The sequence below is a fragment of the Vidua macroura genome, chromosome 3 (assembly GCF_024509145.1).
Source record: "Vidua macroura isolate BioBank_ID:100142 chromosome 3, ASM2450914v1, whole genome shotgun sequence".
Lineage (NCBI taxonomy): Eukaryota > Metazoa > Chordata > Aves > Passeriformes > Viduidae > Vidua > Vidua macroura.
The window spans coordinates 7,274,132-7,287,624 of NC_071573.1; the positions used below are offsets into that span (position 1 = coordinate 7,274,132).

Sequence of the window (13,493 nt, forward strand, 5' to 3'; positions counted from 1 at the left end):
AGTTTTACTTAAAAAAAAGAAAAAAAAAAAAAAAAAAAAAGCCCACCCTCAAGACTAATTAAAACCCCAAAGCACAGTTTCTACCTTACAAATAAACCAAGGTCATAATGACCCCTTTGGAAGCTGCTGTGTGCAGGGGCTAGGGAGAGGAATCAAAGCCAATTTAAAGCATGCACATAACCCTCTGAAGAGATTCATATGGAATTCTCTTGGAGACTCTCTCTGAGAAGCTGATTAGGGAAATTGGTAATAGAGCCTCTGTTTCTGTAGACATATATTGACATCCAATGTAATCAGATCCACAGACGACTTTCCCAGGCACAAATCCACCACTTCAACACCTTCCCTTTCAGACCTTGTTTAGAAATTTGTCAAGAAGACTCTCCTAATCCACTTCATTTGGAAAAACATCCATCTCTGTGAAGATCTGCGCTACTTCAAACACATGCCCTTCTTCATACTCCAATGGCATGGACTTTTTCCTCTTGATGTTGTACTGACCAAGAAGGGTGGGATGGACAGCACTTTCTCAGCTAAGAAGGCAATTTATTTGCTCTCTCTTAAAACATACACACTCTTGCAGCAGAAATAGGCTACAGAGTGGGTAAAGTAGGTGCTTCCACTGCTGTACAGCTTTGGACATAAAGTGAAAACAGCTGAAGCCAGTGAGAAGCACAGCTATTTCTGGTATTTCTCTCTCTCACATTAGCTCAGACCATACAAACATTTGGGGCCTGCATACAGCAAAAAGGCAGACATTCCCCACGGCCATGCATCTCCTGTACCTTGTCCTCTTCCATTTAGCAGTCCAAGGGTTGCACACAAGGAAAGGTGAAATTTCAGAGAAGGAGGCCATTTGTTGGAGAGTGTTGAACCCACATAGCCCAGCCCCCTCACTTCAGTTATTGATGTTTAAAACCTTGGCTGAGAAGAGTAAGGCCGGGTTGGTACACACAGTTTCACCGATGTCGGTGTCATGAAAGAAAAAAACCCCACTTTTGTGATCTTTGAGGTATCCTCTACCTATCCATTTTTTAAATAAGTGATGGTAGAAAGAACAGATAACATCTAGCACACATAATTCTCTATTATACCTGTGGATTGCATTTATATGGAGTATTCTTTGACAGATAACAGATGCTGGGATTTAGTGCAACAGGACAGTTTTGTAACATCTCTTGTGCAGCACTGGGACCAGTCAAGATGCCTTCCCCCTTTGAGCTGTAAGATCCTCTAAAAATCCCCCCTGCCAGGAGATATCTGGTTGTTACAAGAATCTGCCAAATGACAAATTTTAATGAGGGTCCAGCTGCATGCGTTGCTGATGGCACATCCAAACCAAAACGTCGTTCGTTGACAACCAAAATTACCTCTGCACCACTGGCATGGTGAGGAGGGCATAAACACACGAGTGGCATTGCCTTGTCTTCAGGACAAGCTTTATTAACTATTTGCTTTAACAAGGTAGTTATGAAGGCATTGGTTCTTTAGGCTACAAGGAAAGTAATGAGACTCAGGTTCAGCATGTAAATGACAAAGTAACAAGAAAGGCATATTTTAACTCATATAACTACTAGACCATCTATTAGAAGACATTTTGCAAGCAACATTCTACATTTCTTTGCATTGAAGTAAAAACATATTTTTTGGTCAAGAAAATTACCTTTTTCAATTTTTACATTTTTTTAAAACTTATATCACAAATGTCAGGGTAAGGCAAATCCTGGATGAACAATATGATAAAAATCCCTATTCCCCAAGAAAATAGATCCACATACTCTGTTAAATTTTGTAATTTTAAAAGCAAAGCTGGCATGCACTGCATATAGAGAAAACTTTTTCTTTTTTTAAATATAATTTAATTCAAGTCCTAAAGCAGAACAGTGTTAATTCAAAGAGAGGCTTTCTCAGTGCTTTATAGAAAGAGTGACAATTAGCTGCAGTGACCCATTATTACAGACTATGTCTCAGTATCACCTTTGGATGTCATCATGGGAGCAGTCACCAGCCTGAGGAATGGTAGGGATGAGCACTTTCAGACACAGGAGAAACAACAATCAAGCACAGCCTCTTACATTGAATGCAAACATCAGCACCCAAAAGCTGCTACTCCCTTTACACCACCTACTGTGAATACATTGTGAGTTTAAATCAAAATCCTTGACATAAATACCAGTGTGGTGATTCTCCATCTAACATTTGTTCTTTTACAAAACCAGCCCCTTACCTTTCTGCATCTCCAGAAGAACATCAGAGACTGACTGCATCGACTGTTATTAACACAGCTGAAAACTCATGCTGCCAAAGTATACTCACTTTATGAGCAGTGAAAAATGCCAACAACTCAAATCAAAACCCACCCAAAGGAAGACAGATATAAACAAGGCTGCAAATAGTACAGTAAGGACTTAATCTACTCATAGGTTTCCTTGCTTTACACTTTCTGGACTTCATGCTTTGCCGACACATCACTGGGCAAATGGTTGTTTCGAAGACTCACTATTGTCTTCCAAGGTTAAATAAAAAGCAAAATAAAATTACTGACAGGGGCTAGAGAGTGTCTAATATGATGCATCTTTGCAGCTATTTTTTTTCTTTAACTGCCAGTCTTCACAAGACATTTAAGGGATCTTTATCTCCTTCTGAATGCCCACTAATGTTAATGTTGGCCATGGGGAATCACGATCAGAAGAGGTACAGAACTATATTCAAGGGACTGGATAGTCTGTTGAAGGTATCACATTTATACCACCTCCTGATGTATTTATCCACTCCTGATCTACCTATTACAACAGCCTGTTTCAATCATAGTAACACAGTATGAGAAATACACAGAAACATGAGGGACCATGCAGAAGAGTCCACATCCCAAAAGACATGTTCTGTCAAGCATGACCCCAAGATTGGGAAAGAAGAGCATCAGAGGCACCTAAAAGGGAGCAAGGAGTCCCTTCAAGAGTATTTGGAGAGAACAAGAGCCAAAGGAATGGTAGTTACCAAATACAGGTAATCTTAGCAAAATTCTCAGACTGATTAATAGTCTAACATTAGCTCATTTACTCCTACAATTGATCCGATCTGGAGTTGTTCATCCACTCCAGGTGATGAAGAAGCTCCTTGAGAGCCCCTCTGGTGCTAGTCACGCCTGGGTGAATATACCACAGGAGGCAGCACACAGAAATACCCTTGTGATCCCACCTCAAGCAAACCTGCTGGAGTGCCACAGAGAAGGGGAGGAGGGGAGGTGGGTGGGGAGCTGTACTTTCTCAGACCTATACTCTCTGCGTGTAATCTGATGCTTTTCCTGTTTTCCTTTCTAATCCTTATTTTTCCTTGACACCCTTTTGAATTAACAACAACCACTGCCTGTCATAGCCCATGTTAGGTACGCTCAGGTCACCCTTGACTTGCTGTTACTCCAGCACAGGATGCACAGGATTTACCATTGAAACTGCTCTAGCTGGGATGCACCCAGATCACAGGAGGATAGAGATATGTCTTACCTTTTTTTTTTTTTTACTTTTTTTTCCTGGCCAGATATGAAATACCTATTCTGTGATTCAGGAATATTTTGGGTGAATATAAGAGTACGGAACCAATTATTTTTATTAAAATTATCAAATTAGAATCAATTACTTTGCTTAAAATGACCAAATAATTCTTAGCAGCACTTTAAAATACAGTTTGTAGCACATCCCACTAGGGACAAAGGTTGCATGCTCTTCCATCCAGTGTATTTTCCATCAGTTTTGGTTACAGTACAGTTGGGAAATGTACATGAAAACCTTTTGTTCCTTTTCTACAAATTTTCAGTGCAGCATTTACTGACAGAACAATTGACATATGGAGAGACATTCTTATCCAAATAACTGTTAATTGCTTTTTAAAAAAAAATAAAAATCCATGCATATGCAGTGGAAAATGTAATGAGGGCTCACAAAAGCTACTGTGTAAAGCTGTTAAAGCTGGGAGCTGTATTTAAAGATGCCTCTAATGCAGAGTCTTTCCAGCATTGAGGAAATGTCTGTTGTCTACATGTACCCAAAGGTCATACTTACAGCACTGGTTTTGAGATGTGCAGAACTAACTGGAAAAATCAGGATTTAGGGTGCTGGCTGTTTGAGGCTACATGTGTTAGTCACATGTAAGGACATGGCACAGCATAGGCTGATCATGGGAAAGAAGATAAAGATGCTAGAAAAGGGGTGGGCCTGGAAACAGGCTACTGATGGTATGATGCAGGAGGAAAAAAGACCCAGTATTAAGAGAGGGACTCACATTTCAGAAGAAACTGTCGTAAATTGCAGGGTTGTAAATTTGCAGGGTTAATTGCAAAACATTGTGACATTATGATTCTTTCCAACAGACTTACAGAATGAAATGCAATGAAGAACAAAGAGAAATTAAAAGCAAAGACTCATTCCCCCAAAAGCTCCCCCCCTCCCAACCCGCTGATCATCTCTGTGTGCTCTTTTCGGCCAAGAATGATGCTGTAGGATGTCAGCGCCTGCCCGTAGGGTTTCCTTGGGTCTCTCCTCTCCTGCATCCTTCCTTCGCCACAGCAGTAGAGAGAAAAGTGGAAAGAAAAAAGTAAAATTTTCAAATGTCTGCACAGAACCCACATCTCATGTTTCCAGCAACAGATGCCTATGGTTTCATTTTTTGTCCAATGTGTCTGTGTGACACAGCTTATGTATAACAGCTACTATTGGGTGAGCAAATTACCTGTGCTTATCAGGGTGTCTTGGTTTTCCAGAGCACCACCAAGCAACAGCTTGATACCAGAGATGCCCAGCTCTGACAGGTGCTTTGGTGACAAACAACACATTAAAGTACTAAAAATAGGAAGCAGATGGACCTCCTTTGCTCCAGAACAACCCTTATGAGTTTCTCTGAGGTTTAACAGGCTGATCAATCCTCCCCGGGGATCGCTCCTAGTAATTAAAACAGTAGCAATGGAGTTTGGATGACTTTGACAGTGAGTTGCAATGCATTCGATGCCTGCTTCTAATCCTGTGCATGCCGTTGAACTGCGGAGCAAGACATGGTGTGCCCAGGATCTGGCCCCTTTGCATCAGAAAGATGCCACATCTTGCAGTGGAACTGAAGAGATTTATTAATTGATTACTAATTCATGAGCAAAAATTACTCCAGCCCTAAACATTCACAGATAATAATTTCTATGGGAAAATGCAGCATGAGAAACAGATTGCTTAAGGGCCACATGAAAACTGTAATATTCAAATACCTTTTTTTAAACAGAAGAAGGGTATTACCATATTGATGTATTTTTAAGTTAAGGATTTCATTATTTCCTCTTTTTTTGTTTGAGCAAGAAGCTAAGGGAGTGGGAGGAAGAGTTATGGATGCTGTATTTTAATTAATATTTTGAGGGTGCATCCTATTTTTACTTCAGTACTTTTTAAATGGGACACCATCAGGGCTACTTCTCACTCCAGCAGTATAGTAGCACATCACCTGTATGCTGATAAGGACCAAGAGTCACATTCAATAATAAGACCTTGTATTTTAAATCTCTGTGTTACAGATGCTACCATTGTGCACCTTGCTCTTGTGCTACATGAAACCCCCTTACAAGGGTAAAAACAGCATGTTGCTGTTGATGACATTGGTACTTCTCAAAAACCCTACACCAAAGGAAGCAGTGAGCACTGAAAACCACTTCTGAGGGAGAAATGGCTCCTGCTTATTTTTGTTAGGGATGAGACTTGGCCTTCTATCTTCCCACTACATTATTCATTTTAGTCCAGAAGAAATGCTATTTATGCCTATGAAAAACACTTCCTCAACAGCCACCACTGTTCCAGCCACAGCACTATCATTTAGTGTGGAAAGCCATAAAAAGCTCCAAAAGGCAGCAGAGCTCCAGAAGACAGCTCTCTGACTTTGCCTTGTTTTTCAGTGGTATTGCTGGAGACATTAGGTATGGAGAGCCAAGGGCAACAAGCCCCTTACAATGTGAACCTTTTGTTCCCAGAACACAGCTCATACAGAACTGAGCGTTGTTCCAACCAGTATAAATTGCCTGTCATTTTCCAAAGCAATGCCAAAAATTGTTTGCTCACTCATTCTTCTGTTCCTTGTCTCAGTGCTGTTTTGCCTTCTGATGATCTAAGACCATGTGCTTCCTACATCCATTAGAGCTGCAGACTGCTGCAATAATATTTGCTTGACAAATAAAGTTTTTCCTTTTTATGATGCAATACAGGCCATATTAGACAATTACTTCTCCTTTGTATTAGGTATTCCTATTTTTTAAAAATATTTGTTAAATTTTAACTTTAATTTAGGTGCTTTCAAAGCAAGTTTTCATACAGAAACTGTATGGAAAATAGGGGAGAAAAAATAGTTGTGAATATCTTACCTGTTACTTAAGCTTTCTGCTCTGTTTCCATTGGATCGTTTATACTTTCAACTTGACTATTCATTTCAGCTGAAAAAGAAATGAGATGGTCATTAAACTCTATTAATGATACTCATTAAGTTTATCATGTGGAGTAATAACTGCTTTTAAACCAAAAGGGACATTAATTGCATTAAGAAATCTCTTAAGTCATCAAATAGGTCTCTCAGGGGACCCATCCTAACCTGGAGTTCCCTGGACACTATGAGAAACAGTCCTGCAAGGAGGAAGGCTTTAGCATCACTAGAAATACAAGCCTCTGGCTCTAGATTTGCTCTTTGGTCCACATCCATCCAGTCTGACTTGGGCACCCAACCAAGGAGTCCAGCTCAAGGTCAAAAGGACCTTCATGTCTCTCTGTAGAGATACATGAGATACAGAGCCACAGAGATACAGGTATTGCCAAAGAGTGATCTAGAGTTTTGCTGGACTAAGTGGTCTTGACCCTCTGATTCAAACCTTGACCCTCAGATTCAAACCTTGACCCTCAGATTCAAACACTGGCTTCTGACAAAGTCCCTGGTAGGACTCAGGTTGAGCTGCAGGATGAACATAAATCCATTTCCATAGAAAATAGAATCATTTAGGTTGGAAAAGACCCTTAAGATCACTGAATCCAACCAAAAACCTAACACTGCCAAGGCCCACTAAATCATGCCTCTAAATTACAGGAGTCAAGCTGTGACACTTTTGATGCCATCTCAGTTACAGAGATGCTGCTTCCAGAAGTTCTTGAACTGCAAATTACTGGAACCTAGGGGAGGATTCAGAGGCAATGCTACTATATTCCTACAATAATAGTTTGCTAGTGTAAGATCCATTTAAAAGGCAATCTTATTTTCATTTAAAATGACAGAAAAAAAAAAACCTAAAAAAAATTAAAAAAAAAATAAATAGAAGGCTTAAACTAATTTCACTATGACATTTGTCAAAACTGTCATCTAAATTATGGCAGGTGTGATTGATCATAGCGAGGCTAAACATAAATATCTGCAGTTTTAAGACTAATATCTAGTATTTGTTCTGCACTGAATTTGAATGAAGCCATTTATAGTAAAACCATTTTTTGTTTCTTTACTCTGGGTTTGTGTTGTGTTATTACCTGTAGATTTGTGAGGCATTTGATATGGGCGACAGGGAAAAACCTCAAACATGAGTAGAAGATTTGGAAATTAAGATGGGAGAGAGGAAGGGAAAAAACCCCAAAATCAATAATGATGCTACTTCCAGCCAGGCAGTATGATGTCTTTTCTAAATCAATATTATGTCAATGTACCTGTTATAGTTTTGATTAATTATTTGTAAATTATTCATCACCCATATGCAGAGAAGATACTGTAATGGCTTCTTTGATGTATGTGATGAAAGTATCCTCTCCTGATTACAGAGCTCTGATGCACATCACATTTAACAAGCTTGTGTTCTTTAACAATATTTTCATGGAAAAGGCAGGACGCTTAATAAAAAAAATCACTGAAGGAAGGCTGCTGCACACTGACAGCAGCATCCTCTCCCAGCCTCATCATGCTGGACAGCCTCACTGGCAGTATTTGTTGAAAATACCGTCAGCCTTCACTCATGTTCTACAGAAACCTCCTGCAAAATAAATCTGGACTCGAGACCTGTGGTGAGGCTCTGTCAGCATTCCAGATGAACTTTTTCCTTCGTATTTGTGTTGGAGCTCAGCTCTTTGCATGAGCTCTACTAGGGCAGGGAGGTCTGACTGAAGGATGGGCTTCTGCAGACCACTGAGTGAACCCCAACATTTGCCACTATGATTCCACACAATTCTCTCTGTTTAGCTGGAAGCATAGTGAAGCACAGCAGTGAAGGACATAGCACAGGAACACAGGGAAGAACTGCCACTAGGTATGGTGGGGATGTGACTCACAGTCCTCTGTTCCTCTCAGCACAAGGTGGTGTCAGAAAGGCATCATTAACCCTGGGTGTTCTACATCCAATCACATCACAAGCTGAAATAGGGCTTCTCCCTGATAAGCAAGGTTTTTTGAGGTTTTAAACTGCTGACTCAGTTTAGCAGTCTGGTTGCATCTCCCCATAATATGCTACATCAGCCAACAACTCTGAGAAGCACCTGGAGTGCAAAAAGATCATATCTTCTAAATTCAGTTTTACCTGCACCTCCTTCTGCACCTTCACAGATGGTTTTTATGCCAGAAATGTACATCTCTGAACAATGGATGTGGACTTTCTCTGACTGATTTCTTTTAAATTTTGACCCATTTGGGGACAAAATTATCAACTCTCAAATGATGACTGGGCTGGGATTTCTCCCCCAAAAGAAAGTTCCTTGCAAGAGAAGAAATAACCCAGCAAATCATTCCCATCCATAACAAAACTGTGGTTGTTGCTGACCTGGGGGATGTGCTTTGGCAGTGCAACATTATTCCTCATCCCTGCAAGACAGCTATGTGCTTAAAGGTTAGCTAGCCAGCAATGACAGCACGGCATGTAAGAGGAGAAGACAGGCAAATGGGAGACTGGAGAGCCAAGTTAAAGTAATCTGCCAGAGAATTAGTGCATTTCTTTAGCCTAGGGTATTATGCTGTAGACCTGGACAGCAGATGACACCAAAATACTAGTGTTTTGGTTTAAATCAGGATGCAGCTTCCCACAGGCTTGAAACAAAAAAGATGATGTAGCAACCCCATTGTGAAAACTTCGATTTGACTAATACAAGCTGGAAACTAAAAATTGCCTTAGTAATCTCTAGAGCTTTGGTGGAAGAAGAAAGAAGGGATGGAAGAGATGGAAGGGAGGGAGGACTCCAGGAAGGAAGGAAGGGAGGGAAAAAGCAAGGGAGAAAGAGAAAGCAAGGAGGGAAGGGAAGGGAAGGGAAGGGAAGGGAAGGGAAGGGAAGGGAAGGGAAGGGAAGGGAAGGGAAGGGAAGGGAAGGGAAGGGAAGGGAAGGGAAGGGAAGGGAAGGGAAGGGAAGGGAAGGGAAGGGAAGGGAAGGGAAGGGAAGGGAAGGGAAGGGAAGGGAAGGGAAGGGAAGGGGAAAGGGAAAGGAAGAAGGAAAAAGAAGGCTGCTGTCAGAGAAATACCATCTAAGAACCTAATCACCAAAGGTGGGGATTGCCATCATTAAAAAAAACTAATCAGCAAATCTGTCCTGGGTACAAGAAATTTAATATACAAGGGTCTTTGTTCTGATGGCTGATGGAAATGGGCAGGACAAGTATGTGTCTGTATACATAGCCCTAATCCAGGCTACAGATGCACCTTCTGACAGTTTTCCTGATGGAGAATCAATCCCAGGTCTCAAATAATAGTAATTTCTCAAATATATCACTCTCATGGACCTGCCCACTGGATGAACAATATCGAGATCCACCTAAGCTGTCTAAACTCTCTGCATCTCTAATGCATTTTTCCACTGTGCCCTTGAACGTGAAATTAAACCACAAGAGCTGGGCTGCCAAGGGGGATGCAGTGATACATGCTTGTGCTTTCAGCTCTGAAGCAATGAGCTCTCCTGGGGTGGAAAGAAGGGGACCAGAGAAAAAATTGGCAATTTACATAAAAATTACTGTTAAAGGGAATGAGTTAGATCCTTCCTCTCTTTTTTTTTTTTTTAACATGCAGTGTATGTCCACAAGGAAAATCACCCTGTAACATAATCCTAATAGCAGTTTAAGCTGTCTAGAAATAAAAACTTCCCTGACAAGTGAAATACTTTTTGGCAGCCTAAGCAAACACCCTTTTCCTGTTCTTTCATATAACTTAGAAAGTTCAAAGAAAAGGAAGGTACAAGATGAGTCATATATAGAAGACGTTACAAGACAAGCCAGATTTGAAACAGAGAAAGCTATCAAGATCCTCATTTCAGAAACTGCTAGCTGGTCCTGCTGTCCTGTCCTATGGGCACATGTTGAAACAGCTATGCAATCACTTTCCTTTCCAGCCAGAAATCCCTTAAGATATTCCTTTAGTAAATTTGTATTTGTTTTCACTAAGGAGCCCAAAGTATCCCATGGATTCACAATTCAAATGCTTTAATGCGCTGTGACTTTTGGGCTTGTTCAAAGAATGAGTCAAGAAGGCTCCTTTATTCTGCACTTCTACTTGTAATAGCATAATCTCTAGCATTTTTTAGTAAAGAAAAGTTCATTATGCACACTTGCTTTTCCTGTGCTTGCAAACTTCTTTACAGGCCAGTATCTAATCAGTCACCAATTCAAATGCCGCAGCACAATCTGACATCAGAGAAAGGAAATCAGCATCAGATTCTTTGTGTAACTAATAGCAAAAACGATATAATTGGTTTGTCTTTGAGATGTATAAAACTGTCCCTTCGATTCATATTATGTCAATGTTGAGGAGGTTAAAGAAAGAGTTAAAAAATAGTCTTCACCACAGGGAGGAGTCTGTGGGTATAAAATGAGGATTGGACACCCAATCCCAAACCCACTGGTGTTTGGGGCAGTAAAAAATGCCCCTCTGTGTAAAACCCAACAAAACCCTGTATGTAGCTCCGTTACACTACAAGAGCTGACCAAAATGAGTGAAAAAGGCCTCACCAAAGCCTAAGCACCAATATGCTGATTCCCACCATAATTTCTTTACACACAGGATGAGTCAAGGAAGTCAATTATTTTTTGTTTACAAGGATATTTCACACTGTAGATTTTGAGTAGCATCCTAGTACTCAGCCCTTGATGGAATTTGCCACACAGATGGGTCATTGGCTCACCAAGATCAATGTTGGAGGTATATAATTGTCAAGTCAGGAATTATGTGTTGATTATGTCCACAAACCTGACTGGAACTGCTGTCGGGTCAACTAAATTGTGGTTGTTTTATTAACAGTAAAAGTCTCACAGCTGACCAAGAATGAGACTAACATAGAAGTTCAGAGTGGTTATACTTCCAAACACTTCCCCCTTGATGGAGTTGGGCACCAGCACAAAAATATTCAGAAATAATCCTCTGACTGCAGTTAGACCCCCAACCTCTTGGCCAATTCTGTATCAAGACCAACATTACAGTGGGTCTAAAATATTACTTAATTAAAAGGCAGGCAGTGTAGAACATATCAACTGAACACGTTAACCCAATCAAATTAAAAAGCAGGGCTACAGTGCTGAAAATTACTTCCACCAGACTCACAAGACAGTAGAGGTGGTGTAAACTCTCAGAAAGACTCAGCTGAAGAGACTGTAAATATAATTCAATTTTTTTTAGGAGGAAACATAGAAACAAACTCCAGAAAGGCAATGCTAGATATCAACCTCAGGACAATATACAGAGTCATAGAATGGTTTTGCTTGGAAAAGACTTTAAAGACCATGTAGTTGTACTCCCCTGCCTTGGGCAAGGACACCTTTCACCATCAGGTTGTTCCAAGCCCCCATGAGCCTGGTCTTGAACACTTCCAGGAATGGGGCATCCACAGCTCTCTGGACAACCAGTTCCACTGCCTCCCTACCCTCATAGTGAACAATTCCCTACTAATATCCAATCTAAACACATTCTTTGTCAGATTAAAGCCATTACCCTAAAAAATTAATTGAAAATAACAGAACAACATACCATCCTTATTTGAAACATCTGCTGCTTGACTTGCAAGGTCAATTTTCATAGGCTCCACAGAAGTTTCCTCTTGCTCTTTTATCCCTGTAATATAAGCCAAAGAAGGAGAAAAATCAATACCCACAGTACTTGGTTAATATCTAATTCTCAGACTCTTCACGTCTGGCTTTTTTTTTCCTTCTGGCAAGCTCTTACCTTTGTAGACTGCACTGTTGTATAGTGGCACCCACTAGAGAAGAGGACAAAGGATATAGGGAGAACACGACTTGAAAACAATTGCCTGAATATTTTTAGCAATTCAAATTATTTTTGAACTGAGATTGTTAAAATCACATCATGGTGTGTGCTTCTGCCTCCCCACCATTCCTTTCTCATCACTTTTAAAGAATCCCTTCTGCTCATAAAATGAAATATATGATGGAGACTTAATCACAGTTATAAAGTTTCTATAGCCAGCAGAAAGAAAATAAATACAGTGAAGTGTTCAAATACATCGGGTAGCCAAACACAAACTAGAATATGAATGTAGGAAAATGCATTTTATCACTGTAACTCAATATTTTTATCTCTTCTGCCCCAGGCATGTCTGGAAGCTTAGATTCAAACTAACAGTATTTGAAAAGGAAAAACAATGAATTTGCTGTTTTAGACAGAGTTCTACTATTCTGCCATTGGCTAAGAAGCCAATTTTTATTTACATTCCATCATGCTACTTCTCTACTTCTGTGGCCACTGTAAAGCCTGTTGCACTCATCCTGTGACAGAACTCTAGGATATCAGGTGATTGGTCACTAAGGGATCCAGGCATGTGGGTGGTTATAATGAGACAGCAGAGTGTAGTAAGGACTCAGATATTTCAGAAACATTTCATTCATAAACTGAAATAATTTACCCATTCAACAACACAGATGAAACCTTCACTGTGTCTCAAAAAGCTCCTTCTTTCTCCTGTGGAATTCTAAAGTGGGGTTTTTAAGTCCACCGGAGTGTACTACATTTATTTTGTCTATAAAAATGTATCTACTACTGAAAATTTCAGCCACTTTTCCTTCTAATTTTATCTGCAAAACAATGGTATAATGGAGACTTTAATTTTCTCTTTGCTTGCTGTGATGGCCAATGCGATTTTCACTGGCAACTTCTGCCACACTACCTATAGAATCACAGAATCATAGAATCATTAAGGTAGGAAAAGATATCTAAGATAGAGTCCCACTGTTAACCCAAGACTGCTAAGTACACCACAAAACCATGTCCTCAAGTACTACATCCACTCACCTTCTGAACATTTCCAGGGTTGGGGATTCCACCGCTTCCCTGGGCAGCCTATTCCAATGCCTGACCTACAGTCCTACCAAGTTTGGGGGATGGACAACTTTACAGTGATAGAAATGTTACTTATCATTTTAACAGTCCTTATTTCTCACGCAGAAACTCTTCAGTGGATCATCATATCACCAGCTTCACCTCTTCCTCACTGGTTTAAAAACATCTCCCCACAGAAGCAAATAAAATG

General features: G+C 40.2%; 1 protein-coding gene across 4 annotated transcripts in view; it reads right to left on the reverse strand.

The window, feature by feature from the left end:
* Positions 1–1,422: 1,422 nt before the first annotated feature.
* The window catches only part of MACROD2 (mono-ADP ribosylhydrolase 2), an 850,734-nt gene continuing 838,663 nt past the window's right edge, over positions 1,423–13,493 (reverse strand). For 3 of the 4 annotated variants that reach the window (XM_053972443.1, XM_053972442.1, XM_053972439.1), the window contains exons 17-19: positions 11,978–12,061; positions 6,386–6,454; positions 1,423–4,551 (exon numbers count right to left, since the gene is read on the reverse strand). In XM_053972443.1, the coding sequence (XP_053828418.1) occupies positions 6,393–6,454; positions 11,978–12,061 (146 nt within the window). In that variant the 3' untranslated portion in view covers positions 1,423–4,551; positions 6,386–6,392. The remainder of the gene's footprint in view (positions 4,552–6,385; positions 6,455–11,977; positions 12,062–13,493) is intronic. The other variant, XM_053972441.1, reaches the window with a different exon arrangement.